General features: G+C 41.6%; 1 protein-coding gene across 2 annotated transcripts in view; it reads right to left on the reverse strand.

The window, feature by feature from the left end:
- Positions 1–3,334: 3,334 nt before the first annotated feature.
- The window catches only part of SYAP1 (synapse associated protein 1), a 25,443-nt gene continuing 10,528 nt past the window's right edge, over positions 3,335–18,249 (reverse strand). The window contains exons 5-9 of one of the 2 annotated variants that reach the window (XM_006088567.3): positions 15,015–15,154; positions 9,070–9,215; positions 7,558–7,616; positions 6,966–7,113; positions 3,335–4,008 (exon numbers count right to left, since the gene is read on the reverse strand). In XM_006088567.3, the coding sequence (XP_006088629.1) occupies positions 3,881–4,008; positions 6,966–7,113; positions 7,558–7,616; positions 9,070–9,215; positions 15,015–15,154 (621 nt within the window). In that variant the 3' untranslated portion in view covers positions 3,335–3,880. Of the gene's footprint in view, positions 4,009–6,704; positions 6,841–6,965; positions 7,114–7,557; positions 7,617–9,069; positions 9,216–15,014; positions 15,155–18,249 lie in introns of those variants that run through there. The other variant, XM_014455704.2, reaches the window with a different exon arrangement.

The following is an 18,249-nucleotide window of genomic DNA, read 5'->3' on the forward strand; positions in this document are numbered from 1 at the left end:
GTTTAACAACTGAAATCATAAATGCCTTTATCTAAACAAATCCGTTAGTATGAAGACCAGATAGTTTGATGATTTGTAAGAAATATATAACTGCATGTGATCAAAGCTTGATTAATATAAAGGGTGTCCCAAAAATATATACACACTTTGAATAATTATTAATTCCAATGGGTTAAATCTGAAAAGAAACATCAATTGAGCTATCAGCGGTTAAAGTGTGTGTGTGTGTGTGTGTGTGTGTGTATATATATATATATATCCTGCATATTTGTCATCATTTTTGGGTACTGTAACATGCATTTTGTAACTTTTTCTTATCAATGTATAGAAGTAATCACTTATTAAAATGGCCTGTTTTCTTCTGAATAAAACTAATTATATAAACTACATCAAAATTTCTACCACTTATAATTTTAAAAGCCAAAAACAAAATTTGCTAAAATTAAACTCTCCTATTTTATAGTTGAAAAATGTTTACTTAAAAATGGAGGAAAAAATTTAGTACCAGAAAGAGCAACCCTATCAAATTATTTAAATTATAGAAGCAGAGTCCTAGCTTTTATAGCAAAGCAGTCAAAGAAAATAAAATATTGCAAGTTGAATGTAATCATTAGTTTTCTTTTGGTAAACCTTTAACATGTTCTAAAATCCTCTTTATAACACTATTTTGATCGTGGAAAATCATCTTGGGTATAGCGCATTTGAAAGCACTGTGAGTACAAGTATAACTGCTGCTTTATTTCCTAAAAGCTTCTCTAGTTTAACATTTCACAAATTACAAATTGAGATTTCCGACTTTTGAGTATATAAGGAAACTGTGATGTTGTACCTGAGTCTGCCATAGCAGAGCACAACCTCCTGCTAAGACTGGTCAACTCAGCTGAGGATTTGACATGCTTGCCACAAACTGCTATAACCATAAAAAAGTGGATGTTATTTCTTGTATAATATTGCTCCATGCACCTAAAGCAGGCTTTAAAGACTTAGTTTGATGTTCTACTACCTTTCAACTATCTCTGTAGTTGATTTCATGTGCATAAACATGCCACACAGGCGGCCATTCATCCTTTACAGCCTACAGGGTGCATCAGGCCTTGGATGCCACCGAGCAGCTCAGAGAAATGTCTCAAACACGTAAAATGTTTCCAAGAGCCTCATTTCTGTGCTTCGTAGTGTCATCATTTTCCTTAGAAATGTGCATATGGGAAACATCTGATTTCACAGGATTATTTGTGTTCCCCTAGGGACTTGGCTCCTCTTAATTTGGCAGTGTGGAAAGGAAGTGGGCAGTGAGTACCGACTGAACAGCAGAGGAGGCACTTGTAACTAGAAAGATACTGTCAGCCAAGGATGATAGTGGTTGGGCAAAAAGTAAAAAGCACCAGAATTCTCAACTGCATCAGTACATTAGTCCAGTGCATTTCACCCCTAAAGACCACTGTAACTTCCATGGAGTCTAGGCCAGCAGGTGTGGGGCAGGGCCCGAGACCCTGCATTTCTAACAAACTCCCAGGACAGGCAGCTCATACTGGTTCCTGAGCCAGCAGTGAGTAGTGTGATGAAGTATGTGCATATTTGAACATTCTGTGAAGTTTATGTGTGTTTATTATGCTCAGTGTACCTTGTTGGCTAAGCCCTAGGCATGTATTACTCAGAAAATTTCCACCAAACTTGGTTACAAATCATTTTGCCCTTTAAAGGAGTAACACTTCAGTTACCTGTATAATTTACAAAAGAACATTTTACTCCTTGATGAATCCATAAAAATACAGCCTATTTTTATGCTGTGTATAGTCTTATTTTATCCTTTTTCCCCCCTCACAGGGCAATGCACAATTAGGTTGTTTTTAAATGCAATGAGTATCACATAAAATTGACAGTAACAACAGTAACATTCTTCTATTGTCACTTTAGGTTTTTAACTTTCTCTGAAACCTTTTTTTTTGGTATTTATTCAACATTCATCAATAACAATTTTAGAGCATATACTAAGAGCCAAGCACTGTCATATCCTGATCTGCTTATATCTAGGATTTTCAGCAACTTCAAAACATTTAGCAAGTTGTTAAAAATGGAGGAAAAACTCTGTTTGAACAAATAAACAAACCTTTCCCTTTAATAGCATTATTTCAGAAACTGCCAATTATCATCTGTGAACCCAAACTCAGTAATCAGCAACTGTGGCAACACAGTGGAAATCTCGATAACAAGTCAGTGGTTTCATGAGTATGTGAGTTTATTTTTCAATCCTCACCCAAGGATACATTTTTCCATTGATTTTCAGAGTAGAGAGGAGGGGGAGAGAGAGAAAGAGAGAAACATCGATGTGTCTTGGTTGCCTCCCAGGTAGGGGATCCAGCCTGCAACTGAGATACGTGCCCTTGACTGGAATTGAACCCAGGACCCCTCAGTCTGAGGGCCGACACACTATCCACTGAGCCAAACCGGCTAGAGTGAGTATGTGAGTTTATTGCTACAATTCAAGTCATCCTAGCTGAGGACAGCCTGGCTCATTCACACATGTGCATCCCAAACTACAAACATAAGAATAATGAACGCTTGGACCCACACTCAGTTCTCTCGTTGACTATACATTTGTCAGAAGACCACAGACTAATGTGTATATTTTTCTTATAAAGAATTGTCTTAATTCTATTCCCCTTTATGAAATAAAGGCTCCTTGAAAAATATGAAGGGTTCGGGAAGCAAATGCCTTGGAAGTTAAGCCACCATGTTCTTTTAAAATGACCATCTTCTAGTTTAGCAGAATGCAAGTAGGACTGATCAATGACGTTCCATAAGTTGTACTCAGAGGAACGCAATTTTATAAGGACTGACAGTTTAATTAAGACAAAGTTATTTCTATGTGGTGACAATTTAAACAAGAACAAGAGACTTTAAGGTGATCAGGCTTTTGATGGTCATTAATACAAAAAAAATGAGAGGTCCTGCTTTTTATAAAAGCCATGATGAGAAATTTAGAAAAACAGTATTATTATATGTGGTATAGTTAAAAAGAAATGAGAAAGAAAAGGCCCCAGAGAAAAAAATATTTTTGCACAGTGCTTCTCATCAAATTGTGTGATTTAAAAAATAAAAGAAAAAGATTTTTTACTGACTTTTTAAAGACAGAGGGAGAGGGAGATGGAGAGGGAGAGGGAGAGGGAGAGAGAGGGAAACATCAATGTGAAAGAGAAACATTGATCAGCTGCTTCTTGCACACCCCCTATTGGGGATGGAAGCCTGAGAAACCCATGCATGTGCCCTGACCAGGAATCAAAGTGACAACCTTTTGGTTAACTGGACAATGCCCAACCAAATGAACCACACCGGCCAGGGCAAATCTCGTGATGTTTATACCTTTAAAATCAACAGGATTATTTTATCTTTTGGCCTCCAGATGGAATTGTAGAAAATACTTACCAAGAAAACAGTTCCAAAAGTGCTTCCTCTTAAGTCTTTGGTACTATTTGGTAATTTTGATAGTTATCAATCCATTAAATACGTTAACATAAGTGTATCAACAAAAGTGCAACAAGAAGTACAAATGTTTAGAAAACGACAATTGAAGATTTGTGATCTCACAGAAACAGAATTCTAAAATTTTACTTGTGTTTCTGTGGCTAAGATATCAATATTGACCATAAGAACATCATCTCTAACTAGATTTATATTAAAGGAATATTACATAAAGCATCCCTTTTTAATGATTAGAATAACTGTTCTATATATTTTTTAAAGAGGCAAGTTTCAATGTGAAAAAAGAATAATTTTGAGTTTCATAAAGTTATACTCTTTGTGCCTTTTGATTCAACGAGGGTTACCAGCTAGAATTTAATGTCAGTTACAGAATGTTAAGGATTCTTATTTAAGTAAACAGTTAATTTTCTTCCTGCAGCAATTTCTCTATTTCCTTATCCCAGTTTTCATCTCGTTTCTCTGATTCTGTCACCACTTCATATTCTTGAAGTTCCTGCTGTAGTTCTTTTTCCCAATCTGTAGAATCATCTAAAAGAAACAGATGAGAAGGAAAAGATTCTCTCTGAATTTATCATGCTGGCTTCAACAATTCAGTCAACTATAATTACCTGTGTAAGTCCTAGCCATGATCATTTTGATTATCTTAGGCTTCCTTACCATGTGTGCTCAGAAAAATTGAGCAAATTTTAACAGTAACCAAGAGAAATGATTAAAAGATAAATTTGTTAATTGTAGAACCAAAGGTATCAGATGTTGTCAGTAGATGTGGGGTATTATTTCGCTTTACCTAGACCTCTGCTTTTCCTTCAATTTAACTGGATAATTGATAATTAATATTTGGTTGCAAATTAATTTTTACCATTAACAATGATGATAATGATAGCAAAGACAGCGAACATTTCTTGAGCACTTACTAAGTTAGGCACTGCACCAACCATTCTCTACCTATCGCTTTTTTTCTTCCTTAGAATAATCCATTGACTAGATCAGGGGTCCTCAAACTCTTTAAACAGGGGGCCAGTTCACTGTCCCTCAGACCATTGGAGGGCCGGACTATAGTTTAAAAAAAACCTATGAACAAATTCCTATGCACACTGCACATATCTTATTTTGAAGTAAAAAAACAAAACGGGCCCCAACTGGTTTGGCTCAGTGGATGGAGCGTCAGCCTGCGGACTGAAGGGTCCCAGGTTCGATTCCAGTCAAGGGCATGTACCTTGGTTGCGGGCACATCCCCAGTGGGGAGTGTGCAGGAGGCAGCTGAATTGGTGTCTCTCTCTCATCAATGTTTCTAACTCTCTATCCCTCTCCCTTCCTCTCTGTAAAAAATCAATAAAATATATTAAAAAAAACACACCAAAAAACAAAAAAAAAAACACAAAAAAACAAAACGGGAACAAATACAATATTTGTATTTGCATGTGGCCCGCGGGCCGTAGTTTGAGGACCCCTGGACTAGATACCACTGTTATGTACATTTTACAGATGGGGAAATGGAGGCTGAGAGAGGTTAAGGGACTTGCCCAAGATCACACAGCTTGACAGCGAGACATACATATGGAACCAGATTTGCAGGTTCCACAGCCTGTGCTTAACCACTTTAGCAGTAGTCTCCCTAGAACAGGGGTGGGGTACATAAGGCCCACAAAATCATTTTGTCTGGCCCTGCCAAGACAACTGCTGGTAGGACTCGAAATTCAATAAATCTAGGAGCTTTTTTCATAACAACATAAATTTATAAAGTGAATTATTTTAAGTGAACGATGTTATAAATATCCAAATGGCCCTTGGCAGAAAAAAGGTTCCTCACTCCTGCTCGAGAGTGACAAGAAGTCAGGCGGTCTCTTGCTGAAGCCTGGCCCCTCATGTGGGCTCCATCTGAGCTCTCACACTTGTCTTCCATGTTGAGATTTAGAGCTGCAACTTTCCACTTGAACACTCAATATACCTGTGTGTGTATGTATGCAAAGAACAAAGCATCTGCAGTGTAGTGTTATAAAATGGTGAGAAAACAAAACAAACCAGCTATTTAAAAACTAAAGCTTTTGCCGTAGCTGGTTTGGCTCAGTGGATGGAGCGTTGGCCTGCGGACTGAAGGGTCCGGGGTTCGATTCCGGTCAGGGGCATGTACCTTGGTTGCGGGCACATCTCCAGTAGGGAATGTGCAGGAGGCAGCTGATCGATGTTTCTCTCTCATCGATGTTTCTAACTCTCTCTCCCCCTTCCTCTCTGTAAAAAAATCAATAAAATATATTTAAAAAAAAAAAACAACAACAACAACAAAAAAAACTAAAGCTTTTAAAAATAAGCAAACTTAATAGCAATAGAGAAAATAATAACCAAATGTTTTAATTTTTTTGCAGCAGTGACCTTAAGGGAAAATAAGTGTGTTGCGTAACAACCAATCAATCCCAGAAATGTTTACTAATTGCTTACTGGGGGCCAGGCTCCATGTTAGGTACTGTAGGAGACAAGCAGTCAAGATGTAACGGCCCTTGAGGAACTTACAATTTAGCTGGAGAGCCAAGACAACTACTATAGAAAAGAACATTAAGTGGCCCAAATTACAAGTAGGGCAGGGATTCAGAGAAAGAACAGCTCTCTGGAACAGCCAGGAGCTAGCCTTTGGGAGGCGGGCCAGTTTTTTGACCGGTGTTTTCTGCACAACCTATAGGAACAGCCAACTCCGTAAATTGTAAGTCTCAGAAGGCTTCAAGAAACACTCTTCATCCAATGATGAGCCCAGGCCTTTTTTTTTTTTTAAGATTTTTAGTTGATTTTTACAGAGAGAGGAAGGGAGAGGGAGAGAGATAAACATCGATGAAAAGGGAAACATTGATAGGCTGCCTCCTGTACACCCCCATTGGGGATCTAGCTCACAACCCAGGCATGTGCCCTGACCAGGAATCAAACTGGCAGCCTCTTGGTGCATGGGTCGTCACTCAACCACTTAGCCACACCGACAGGCAGCCTTTGCTTTTTATCTAGTAGAAAGCCAGTAATTTGTTCTGATATGTCAAAGAAAGCAACCCCCTGCTTGCACTTTTTTTCTAAATTACTTTAGTATTTTAGAGGCAGCCTGCTTCTTCCCAGAAGCAATGCTTTTGTGGCACACAGCAGCTAGTAAAAGAAGCCTCTAGATACAAGCATAAACCTAAGGAGGATGCCTGCTTTTAAAGCAGAGCGCCAGAGGGCAACGTCTTTACATGAAAGGTGTACTTGCTTTCTTCTCTAATCCTGGCCACTTGTCCTTGGGCTGAGAGGCCTGGGATGCATCACTGGGCCTCAGTTTCTCCTCTCTATGCTTCTGTGCATGTTTAGAGCACAGGGGCATGAGATCTGGTCATTCGTGCTAGAATCCTTTTAGTGAAGAGAGAAAGAATTCTAATGCAAAAGTTATATCATATTTTTGTACACCTGCTTCATAATAACGACCTACAATAAACATCAGAATTGGGGAACAGAACAGTTATTTTGTTTTGTACCTTCTAATACGGTTGTCTCCTCCTGCTTTTTGTCAAGCACCAGTTGCTCCATTTCCTTCCTCAGATCCTCCTGATCTAAGTTACAGGCATCGAAGGCGTCACTGACAAACTCAGAAACGCCTGGGCTGGTAGAGATCTCCTCTTCATCCTAAAATGCAACAAATAAGCTCTGGAAACAGTTTTCTAAGCGACCTTTATAGGCTAGACCTCTTGTTCATGGTCACCTCACAGTTTAATACAATATCATTTTCGTTTCCTCCCTCTGCTAATCCAATAATCACTGCTCTCCAACCTTTTAACCTGCACAGTTGATTGGTAACGAAACAAGTTACAACCTGAATCTCTTGTGTTCATTCACAGTTTGGATCACTCCAATCATTCTGTCCAATCCCCGATGAGCACACCTAGAATGATTTATGCCAGGGAATCGCCTCAAGTCTGAGCTGTAGGTCCTTAACTATACAAGTACTGGACCCCTCTTCTTCAGATAAGACCTGTATTCATAAGTCATTTGAAATGGTATCTCAGATAGTTAACACAGTGACTTCATTTCCAGACATCAACTACTAGGTACAATGTAAAACTGTATTACCTCTTGAGTTTTAAGCTGAGATTTGATTACGACAGGTGGCGTTTTGGGCCGTACTGCCTCTAAGAAGTGAGAATAAAAGAGACAATAATTGCTTGATTCAATTCTGAATACACATAATAATGACAACTAAAAAGTCAACAAGTTTAATGATACTAGATAATTTACAGAAATGAACTTTTAAAGTTATGTTTTCACTTTTTACATTATTATAAGAAATAGCCAGGTGAAACCATCTCAACCTCTTTCTTTTGGGGATTTCTTAAAAATGTCATCATATTCGATGCCCCTTATACAAGACTGTCAGCAGGAAATAAATTTTTTTACTTCAGTGTTAGCAAAATCCATCGAAGAATAGTTCTGCTCTTTCTTTTAGGATAACGAGAATTAAGTTATTTACCAAGTTTTACTCTTGTCACAAATGCTGGAAAGTTCAAAGTAAAGTGCAATGCTCAATTACAGCTTCTCCTTTTCTCATGGCTACATTTTGCTATCTTATAAACCTTACTAGATAATACAGTCTTTAATGAGCCCTGTCTTACGCCCTTTTTGTTACAAGGGCAGTATTTGATAAAATTGCATTTTCTAAAAAAGTTAATAAAAGGAAATACAAAAGAATGATAGGCACTTGGATTCATATACACATCTATATATAAAATGCCAAATTTCACTGTGCAGAGCAATTTCATTACATAAGTGGTCTGAACAACCCGACCCTTAAGACACACCACTATGCATAATTATTTAAAATTCCATGAATGGAAAAGTCTCCAGTTGTAAATAGTACCTATACAATGCAGATAGTCATGAAATGTTAAAAATAGCCGAAACCGGTTTGGCTCAGTGGATAGAGCGTCGGCCTGCGGACTGAAGGGTCCCAGGTTCGATTCCGGTCAAGGGCATGTACTTGGGTTACGGGCACATCCCCAGTGGGAGATGTGCAGGAGGCAGCTGATCGATGTTTCTCTCTCATTGATGTTTCTAACTCTCTATCTCTCTCCCTTCCTCTCTGTAAAAAATCAATAAAATATATAAAAAAAAAAAAGAAATGTTAAAAATATAACAAAATAGCCTAGCTAGTGTGGGTCAGTGGTTGAGCACTGACCCATGAACCAAGAAGTCACTGGTTCAATTCCTGGTCAGGGCACATGCCTGGGTTTTGGTCTTGATCTCCAGTACAGGGTGTGCAGGAGGCAGCCAATCAATGATTATCTCTCTTCATTGATGTTTCCCTCTCTCTCTCCCTCTCCCTTCCTCTCTCTGAAATTAATACAAACGTATTCAAAAACAGAACAAAACAAAACCTGAAGAAAGAAAAAGATAGCAAAGTAAAGGAAAGCTTGGTGAAGACTTGTGAGTTGGGTCAGAGAGAGCATTATCTTCTGGAAAGAAGAGTTTTCCTTTAGATAATGATGACATTTCTGGTACATACAAGATGACAAGCTCATGAGGGTCTCTACATCAAGAACATTTTAAAAGTAACTCTCCTTTTCACGGCGAGTTCTCTGTATATACCTGTCAGTGGCAACGCATCATCTCTGCCATGGCTCTTCTCTTTTTCGGCAGCCTGCTGCTGGGCGGCCAGAGCAGTGAGCTGGGCTGACTGCTTAATCAGGGACACACGGTAAAAGTAGTTCCTCCAAAACACTTCTTCCTTCACGCTTTTAAAGACAAACAACAACACATTTGAGCATGCAGGCACACAGATTCATGCAGGAGTTATTTGTTGCATGGACACTGGAGCATATGATTTTTAGGGGCATTTGCAAATCCAAGAAAGGCTCCAAGAAGTTCTTATTTGCTTTTTTTGTTTGTTAATATATTTTTATTGATTTCAGAGAGGAAGGGAGAGGGAGAGAGAGATAGAAATATGAATGATGAGAGAGAATCATTGATTGGCTGCCTCCTACATGCCCCCTACTGGGAATCGAGCCTGAAACTTGAGCATGTGCCCCGGCCAGGAATTGAACCATGACCTCCTGGTTCATAGGTTGATGCTCAACCACTGAGCCACCACAGCTGGGCTTATTTGCTTTCGAAATGAAAGCTGAATAACAGGGTAAAAGAAAATTTTTAGATATTTTAATGATACCAAATTGCCTTCAGCAAAAGAAGACTGGGTGCTGCTGTGAAAGCAGCATGATCACCTGAGAGACTGGAAACAGAGCCAGGACCCCACCAATTATTTGCCGTTTACTGAAGAAATAAGAGCTTCCAAGCAGTGAAAAGAAAAGATTGTGGGTGTTGTTCCTTATGAAAGGAAATGTTTGGTAGCTTGCAAATAACTAGCAATCTGTAGGAGTCAGCATTGAGGTGGGAATGGTTGATAATGCAACATGTGAATCTGAACTGGATCCTTTCGCTAAAAAAGATATTCTTGGGACATATGGTAAAACCAGAATAGGGTCTGAGAATTAAGAGAGTAAAAACCCGGAAGTGACATTTCCTGATTTGGGTGGTTACATAGTGGTTATGCAGAAAAATCCTTGTTTGTAGAAAATACATACTAAAGTAATCATGAATGATGGAGCATCAGAATGACTTAGAAAAATGACAAAGAAAAAGTTCTTTAGACTGTACTTCTCACCTTTCTATAAATTTGCTGATTGTTTCAAGATAAACACTGATGACTATGCTCACCTCAGAGCAATTAAATAAAAACATCTTTTAAACAAAAGACTCAACAAAAACACAGAATGTACCCCACCCCCCCCCCCCCCCACCCTGCCCAAATCCCCAAACCAAGGACAGCCAAGGAACAGCTTTGGTGACTTGCGGGATATGTGTGGTGTTTTGTGTTCTTGTTTTTTTTGTTTTGCCTGGAGGAGTTGTTTATGTTCTAAAAATGCTTTGCTAGTAAAAATGACAAGAGTTTACCTCCTGCTTTATTAGAAGGTTCTTAGAATGGGGGGAAATCAAGGAAGAAAGTATGACAGAAAAACTTGGAAAGAAGAAAATCAGTGAGAACTAAGAAAACACTGAGGACCAGGCTTGTGAATGAGGACAGGGCTTGCCTTAGAAAGGATATCAGAACACAGGGTGATCATGTCTGTAAATGGCCAAACTGGGCCAGGAAGCTAGCTTTTAAAGTGCCACAGGCAAAATGAAAGATTATTTCCACAAACTAGGCCAGGTAACAAGCTGACATGATGCTAGATACAGCCATCTTTTCTTTCATTAATCCCACCAACATTTACTGAGCGCACATGCACTAGGCCCCGTGCTAGGTGCTGGGAGGCAGGTTAAGGGATGGCTAAGTCAACACAGATGGTCACAGCTATAATGACCTCTTAGTTGCTCAGTTCTCATCAAGTGCCAAGAAGCATTTCCCAAACTCATGTGGCCTCAGAAGTCTCTTTTTCTTATAGCACCTCTTGGAAGTAATTTGGCAGGAGGGAGACTTAGTTTAACAGCAGTTAGTAAGGACTTCTAGCTGACTACAAGTTTAGCCTAGAAATATCAGTATGCTACAGCTGCTGGAAGAGCTAATGAAATCTTAGGCTGCATTAAAAAGCACACAAGATTCACTACAGTGTGCTCTTCTGCAATCAGACAACACACCATATCCACTTCGGAAAACCTGCTTTCAGAAGGTAATCACTGGGAAAGTGAGGGGTACATAGATACCTGGGGAACAAATGCAGAACCTAGGGCGTTTACCCGAGTAAATTCAGGGGCCTTAAATCAAAACATCACAGCCATACAAAAGTGAGATTAACTTTCCCATGAGGTAGTGAGTGGCCTGAATATTTTCAAGGTCACTTTTTGTTGCTGTTAATCCTCACCAGAGCTTATTTTTTCCATTGATTTTTTAGAGATAATGTAAGGGAGGGGGAGAGACAAAGAGAGAGACATCAATGTGAGAGACACATTGACTGGTTGCCTCCCACACTCGCCCCGACCCGGGGCCAGGGGTCAAGCTTATGACCAAGATATATGCCCTTGATGGCAATTGAACCCAAGACCCTTCAGTCCACAGGTCGACGCTCTAATCACTGAACACCCGGCTAGTGCTCAAGGTCACTTTTAATTCTGAACTCTATGAAATGTCCAAAATGAACAGTGTACTATCTACAGTGGATCATTGGCAATGTTTGCTCTCTTAATAAAAACAAATATCTGGCCCTGGCCAATGTGGCTCAGTTAGCTGTGCATTGTCCCATGCACCAAGGGGTCACCAGTTTGATTCCTGGTTGGGGCACATGCCTGGGTTGGGGGCTTGATCCCCAGTAGGGAGGTGTGTAGGAGGTAGCTGATCGATGTTTCTCTCCCCCCTCCCTGTTGGAGTCCATTCATTGTCTTCACTAGCTGAGTTTAAACAGAGACCCCCAAAAGCTAGTAACCTTTGAAGTCCTAGCAAAGGTCAGAACTGCACCACCCAGTTAATCTAGGAACCACCCAGTTAATTTAGGTAATAACAGCTGAAGCATCTTCACCTTAGTTCCCTTAATTCCCATTTATTATTATGTAAATCCTTGCTGATGGGCTAGTCTGCCTGTTAATGGGGTCACCTGCCTAAGGGCTATGCTATGAGTGCATCCCAGATCAATAAAAGCTTGGTGAGACCTAAGCACAGGGAGGAAGTCCTTCGGGACTTGCCCGCCTGGTCCCCCAATATTGCAAAATTATCTCGTGTCTTTTTCTTTCATTTGTTGTGCGGCTCCACTTTCAGATACCGAACCCTACTCCACGCAGAACGTGGAGGGAGTGTTACTCGACACCTCCCCACTTCCCCTTCCTCTCTCTAAAATCAATAAAAATATATTTAAAACAAACAAACACACACACACAAACATCTGGATTATTTTCTTTTCCTAGAGTCCTCTCCCTCTTTTTTTTTAAAATATATTTTTATTGATTTCAGAGAAGGGAGAGGGAGAGAAACATCAATGATGAGAGAGAACCATTGATTGGCTGCCTCCTGCACTCCCCCTACAGGGAATCGAGCCCTCAACCCTGGGCATGTGCCCTTGAGCGGAATCGAACCTGGGACCCTTTGGTCCGCAGGCCGACGCTCTATCCACTGAGCAAAACCAGCTAGGGCAGTCCTCTCCCACTTGATGTAAGAAGTAGTCACAGGCACACCGCAGAAATATTTGGTTACCCTCTGATGGGAGTCACAATGCAGATGACATATAGTAAAGGTTCTAAGAAGCCTTACAATAAAAATCCATCCAATGTAGGAACTCCCAAACATTTACTTGATCACTTATGCTCCAAGGACTATTTTAAGGCATCAGTATGCTGTGAACAGCCTCTAGGAAACAATGGGCATACGTACAAGTCTATGTCCCAGGAAAGGATTGTGATTTCCCTACTGTCACCAGAGTAAAGGCCTCAGAGGGTGCCTTTGACGCACCAACAAGGCCCTGTCTCTTGCCAGCACTGCCATCATAGGGAAGTGCTAATAAACTAAAAAGCATTTTGCAATACAGAGAATATGTTTGTTTTCTCTTCTAAATTGTTCCTGCTTAGTGATGGCTTCTGCTCAGAAAAAGTGTCTCAAATGATCAAAGTTGCATTTCTGCATGTCAGAAGGAAAGCGCCTTATTTATGTGTGATGGCTTATTTTTGTTTTGTTTTATTATGGAAATTTCAACCAAAGTGGAGAGGCTAGAAAAAAGAACGCCACGTACCCGGGACCTAACTTTAAGAAATACTACCATTGCCCTGGCTGGTTTGGCTCTGTGGATAGAGCATTGGCTTGCGGACTGAAGGGTCCTGGGTTCAATACCCGTCAAGGGAACATGCCTGGGTTGTAAGCTCGATCCCCAGTAGAGGGTGTGCAGGAGGCAGCCAATTGATTATTCTCTCTCATCACTGATGTTTCTATCTCTCTCTTCCTCTCTGAAACCAATAAAAATATATTTAAAAAAATAAAAGAAGAAAAGAAATGCCACCATTCTGCAAGTCATGTTTCATCTATGCCTCCTCCCCTGCACACAACACTTTTCTTTGGGAGGAGGTTGGAACATTTTAAGGCAATGACAGATATCAGATCCTTTCATCTATAAATACTTCAGTAAGCATTTCTAACTAATAAAGACTTATAAAATCAACCCTAATTTCTAAAAGCATCCCTAACAGAATTAGCAGTAGGAAAGTAGAATTATATTACTCAACTAGAGGCCTGGTGCACGACATTCGTGCACTGGGGGATGTCGGGGTCCCTCAGCCTGACCTGCACCCTCTCCAATCTGGGAGCCCTCAGGGGAGCCCTCTCCAATTGGGAGTTTCTGTCTGTCTTTGCAATCATATGAGCGAATTGTCTGAGACCCCAACTCAGTTTGGTTTGTTGCTCAAAGAATAACAGAGGAATTTTTTTTTTCTTTGCTTCATTGGTGGAGATTTCCTGGAAGTTTTAGGATATCTTCCCTTTAATTTTTCCTAGACACTCTGATTTTACTTATGTCTCTCACCTTTGCTTTCCCTCCATCCCCCACCGCAACAGTAACTTGCTCCAGGCTCACTTTGCTCTAGTGCAGGGGTGGGCAAACTTTTTGACTCGAGGGCCACAATGGGTTCTTAAACTGGACCGGAGGGCCGGAACAAAAGCATGGATGGAGTGTTTGTGTGAACTAATATAAATTCAAAGTAAACATCATTACATAAAAGGGTACGGTCTTTTTTTTTTTAGTTTTATTCATTTCAAACGGGCGGATCCGGCCCGCGGGCTGTAGTTTGCCCACGGCTGCTCTAGTGTCTAGGAGAGCCGTCGTCTGCCGAGGGGACAGTGCCTTTGGGCAGAGGAAAAGCCTCAGGTGGGAAAGAGGACAAGAACACTGCTGCCCGGGAGCAGAGCGGAGCGCAGGGAAGGCAGCAGCTGGTCCTGATGGGCCTCACAGACATTAACTTAAATGCACTCTACCTTTTAAGCAGGGAGGAAACAGCACATCTCACCCCCACCCCAAATTTCCTAAAAGTCCACTCTTCATTTTGATTCTATGGCACCCTGTGTGTGTGTGTGTGTGTGTGTGTGAGAGAGAGAGAGAGAGAGAGAGAGAGAGAGAGAGAGAGAGAGTGTGTGTGTGTGTGTGTGTGTGTGTGTGTGTATGGTTCTGAAGGGCCATAGAGCCCATTTTTATGAAAAGAGTCTGAGACTTTCCTGGCCCCCATTCCATAATTCTTCCCTGATACTGTGCACACCACCGAGGCCATTAGAAAACCCAAATACAGCCCAGCCAGCATGGCTCAGGTGGTTGAGCATCAACCTATGAAACCAGGAGGTCACGATTTGATTCCCGGTCAGGGCACATGACCAGGTTGTGGGCTCGATCCCCAGTAGGGGACATACAAGAGGCAGCCTATCAATGATTTTCTCTCATCATTCATGTTTCTATCTCTCTCTCCCTTTCCTTTCCTCTCTGAAATCAATAAAAATATATTTTTTACAAAAGAAAGAAAACGCAAATACACGTTTCGTGAGCAGCACCACGCAGGCTCGCAAACACAGTGCTTACAGTTTAGGAACAAGGGCGAATCTCATCCTGCTCAGCAGTTCATCCTCTTGGAGCATGACCAGGGCAACAGGGTACATCTGATCAAAGTCAAAATGAAACTGCACGCCAATTGGAGGGTCACGAAGGAAGTTCCTCTTGTCCTTTGATGAAAAGGGGAAAAACCACAGAACACAATTAATATGTACCAATGCATGACTGATTTGATGAATATTGAATTCTCCTAAAGACTTCACTGCAGAGTCCACTGAGCTATTGTTAACCTGTCCACTTCAGAGAGAGCAGAGAAAGACCAATCCTTTCATATATTTTTAAGTCTCAACTGGAGAGCCTTGAGGAAATTCAATTATGCAATTAGTTAAAATTATATAGTTTGAAATCATATGAACACGTTTGTTTTAGTGGGCACTGTTAGGTATGTGAAAAATAGTGTAGATAATCTTAGAAACATTCTAACCCAAAATTGAAGTCAGCTAACCATGGTGGTCATATCAGAAAAGCAAGTCTGGCTGGCGTGGCTCAGTAGTTGACCTATGAACCAGGAGGTCACGGTTTGATTCCCAGTCAGGGCATATACTCAGGTTGCAGTCATACAAACATTTTGTCATGAGTGTATTAAAATTGGAGTCTCATTAAAAAGAAATTTAACCCAAGACTGTATTAAAGAAAGCACCTCCTTCACAGAAGATCCTCATATGGCCTATGACCCACAGTCAGCACATAACATGGAACTCCAACAGGACACTACTGTGACTCTCCAATGCACCCGGGCCACTACATCCAACCTGGAAGAGCTGTGACATTCATGTCTCTCTTTAGTTAGCCACTTCTCATTAGCCAAGAAAGAAACGAAAGGAAAAATACAAAGGCAAAGCTTCCCTGGATAGGGCACATTTCCTAGGGTATGAGGGTGGCTTGGAATTCCTCTGACATGGCCCATGACCCTGCTGATTAGTGTATAAAGTGATGTCTCCAAATCTCCCCCTTTCCTATAGACTGAGCATTAATAACTAAGGCAAAAAACTGCTGCTGGAGCCCAGTCAGCATGGCTCAGTGGTTGAACATTGACCTATAAACCAGGATATCCCAGTTCGATTCCCAGTCAGGGCACATGTCCAGGTTGCAGATTGATCCCCAGTGGGAGACGTACAGGAGGCAACTGATCAATGATTCTCTCTCATCATTGATGTTTCTATCTCTCCCTTTCCCTTCCTCTCTGAAATCAATAAAGATATATTAAAATAATAATAATCCTAATATATAAAAACCCTGGGTCCATCACAACCAGAGGCTCGACTAACCAGAAGTCAGTCCTGCAGTCTGTGCTGGGTTGCCATGGTGACCCAGCACTGACTGCTGCAGCTGCAGGCGTGGTGACCCAGCACTGACTGCTGAGGGGGCTGTGAATCAGGCCCGGATAGAGGCCTGAAGAGAGAAGCAGGGTCTGATCCGTAGCCTCTGTGGCAGCTGTTGATCAGCACTTGCCTCTTTCTTTCTCTCCAGCAGCCACGCCTCCATTTCTCTTCAGGCCTCCACCTGGGCTGCTGATCAGCCCCGCCTTTCTGATCAGGCCCCGTTGATAGGCCCAGAGACGCTGACTGGCATAGAAACCAATCAATCAGAACCAAATCTGGGTGAAGTGTGAGGAGCCAATGTCTGCCTAGGAGGCGGAGCTTTTGACACTGACTGGCATAGAAACTGACCAATCAGAACCAAATTGGCCAGCAGAGGAGGGTGTTTGGGGGTGATCAGGCTGGCAGGCAGAAGCGGTTAGGGGCAATCAGGCAGGCAGGCAGGCGAATGGTTAGGAGCAAGCAGTCCCGGACTGTGAGAGGGATGTCGACTGCCGGTTTAGGCCTGAGGTGTCCCAGATTGGAGAGGGTGCAGGCTGGGCGAGGGACACCCCCCCCGCCCAGTTCATGCATTTCGTGCACCGGGCTTCTAGTCCTATATAATAAAAGGCTAATATGCGAATCAATTAAAGGGCGGAATAACCGGTTGCTATGATACGTACTGACCACCAGGGGGCAGACACTCAATGCAGGAGCTACCCTCTTGGTGGTCAGTGCACTCCCACAGGGGGAGTGCTGCTCAGCCAGAAGCCAGGCTCATGGCTGGCAAGCTCAGCAGCGATGGCTGGAGCCTCTCCCGCCTCCGCAGCAATGTCCAACTGCCGGTGGGGAGCGGGCCTAAGCCGTCAGTCAGACATCCCGAGGGCTCCCAGACTGTGAGAGGGTGCAGGCCGGGCTGAGGGACCCAACCCCTCGAGTTCATGAATTTCGTGCACTGGGCCTCTAGTAATAATAAAAAAAAAGCTGGTATTGGGAACTACTCAAACCATTAAGATGGACTGTTTCTACTCTATTTCTTGTTTTAAGAAATACCTCTTTTGTTTGTAAATATGATACATACCTGTTTTTAAAAAATTCAAAAAATGAAAGAAAAGCATAGAGTCAAAACTCCCACCATCCATGGACAACCCATGAACATCCTCTTGGCCATGTCTCTCTGCATACATACAGTATCTGTGCAATTATAATTTGACCGAAATAGAAAGACATGCTGCATGCTGCGGGCGGATCACTTGTTTTCCCTTTACCCTCTGCGTCACGAACATCTTCCCATCTCCAAAACAGCTATGTCTACATGGAATGAGCCATAATTTACTCAACCAGGCCCATTTTGGTAGTCAACACATTGTTTCTAATCTTTTCTGATAAAGATTCTCATCTAAAGTGATCTCTTCAAACTAAATTCCTAGAAGTGGGATTTCTGGTCCAAGAGTAGGATTATTTTGATACATATTGCCCAAACTTTCCTCTAGAAAGATCTAAACAGTTTGTTACTACTAAACGCACCAGTTTCATCTCATCTTGCTCATGCTGGATTTTTAAAATATTTTTGGTTTTTGAAAATTCCTCATTAATAAAGCAAGAACCTGAGCCTAAATGGATTTTAGTTATTTTACATTCCAATGTAAACATTTCTAAGCCTGAAACTGCCCCCAATGTTTCACCAAGATTTCTATAGCAGCCTCTTAATGGGCCTGGTTGTCCACTGGAAAGAAACCGTGGCTAGAGTGCTGGCAATCAACGCAGTGGGGCGTGAGGGAGGAGAGGCTTACGTGTAAAGCTCAGGCCTTAGAAGCTGCAGAGGGAGTTTAGATCTTAATCTATGAGAGGTGAGATGCCATTAGAAGGGTCTATGTAGGGAAGTGACACCAAGTGATTCATGCAAT

This window comes from Myotis lucifugus, unplaced genomic scaffold, assembly GCF_000147115.1.
Source record: "Myotis lucifugus unplaced genomic scaffold, Myoluc2.0 scaffold_49, whole genome shotgun sequence".
NCBI lineage: Eukaryota > Metazoa > Chordata > Mammalia > Chiroptera > Vespertilionidae > Myotis > Myotis lucifugus.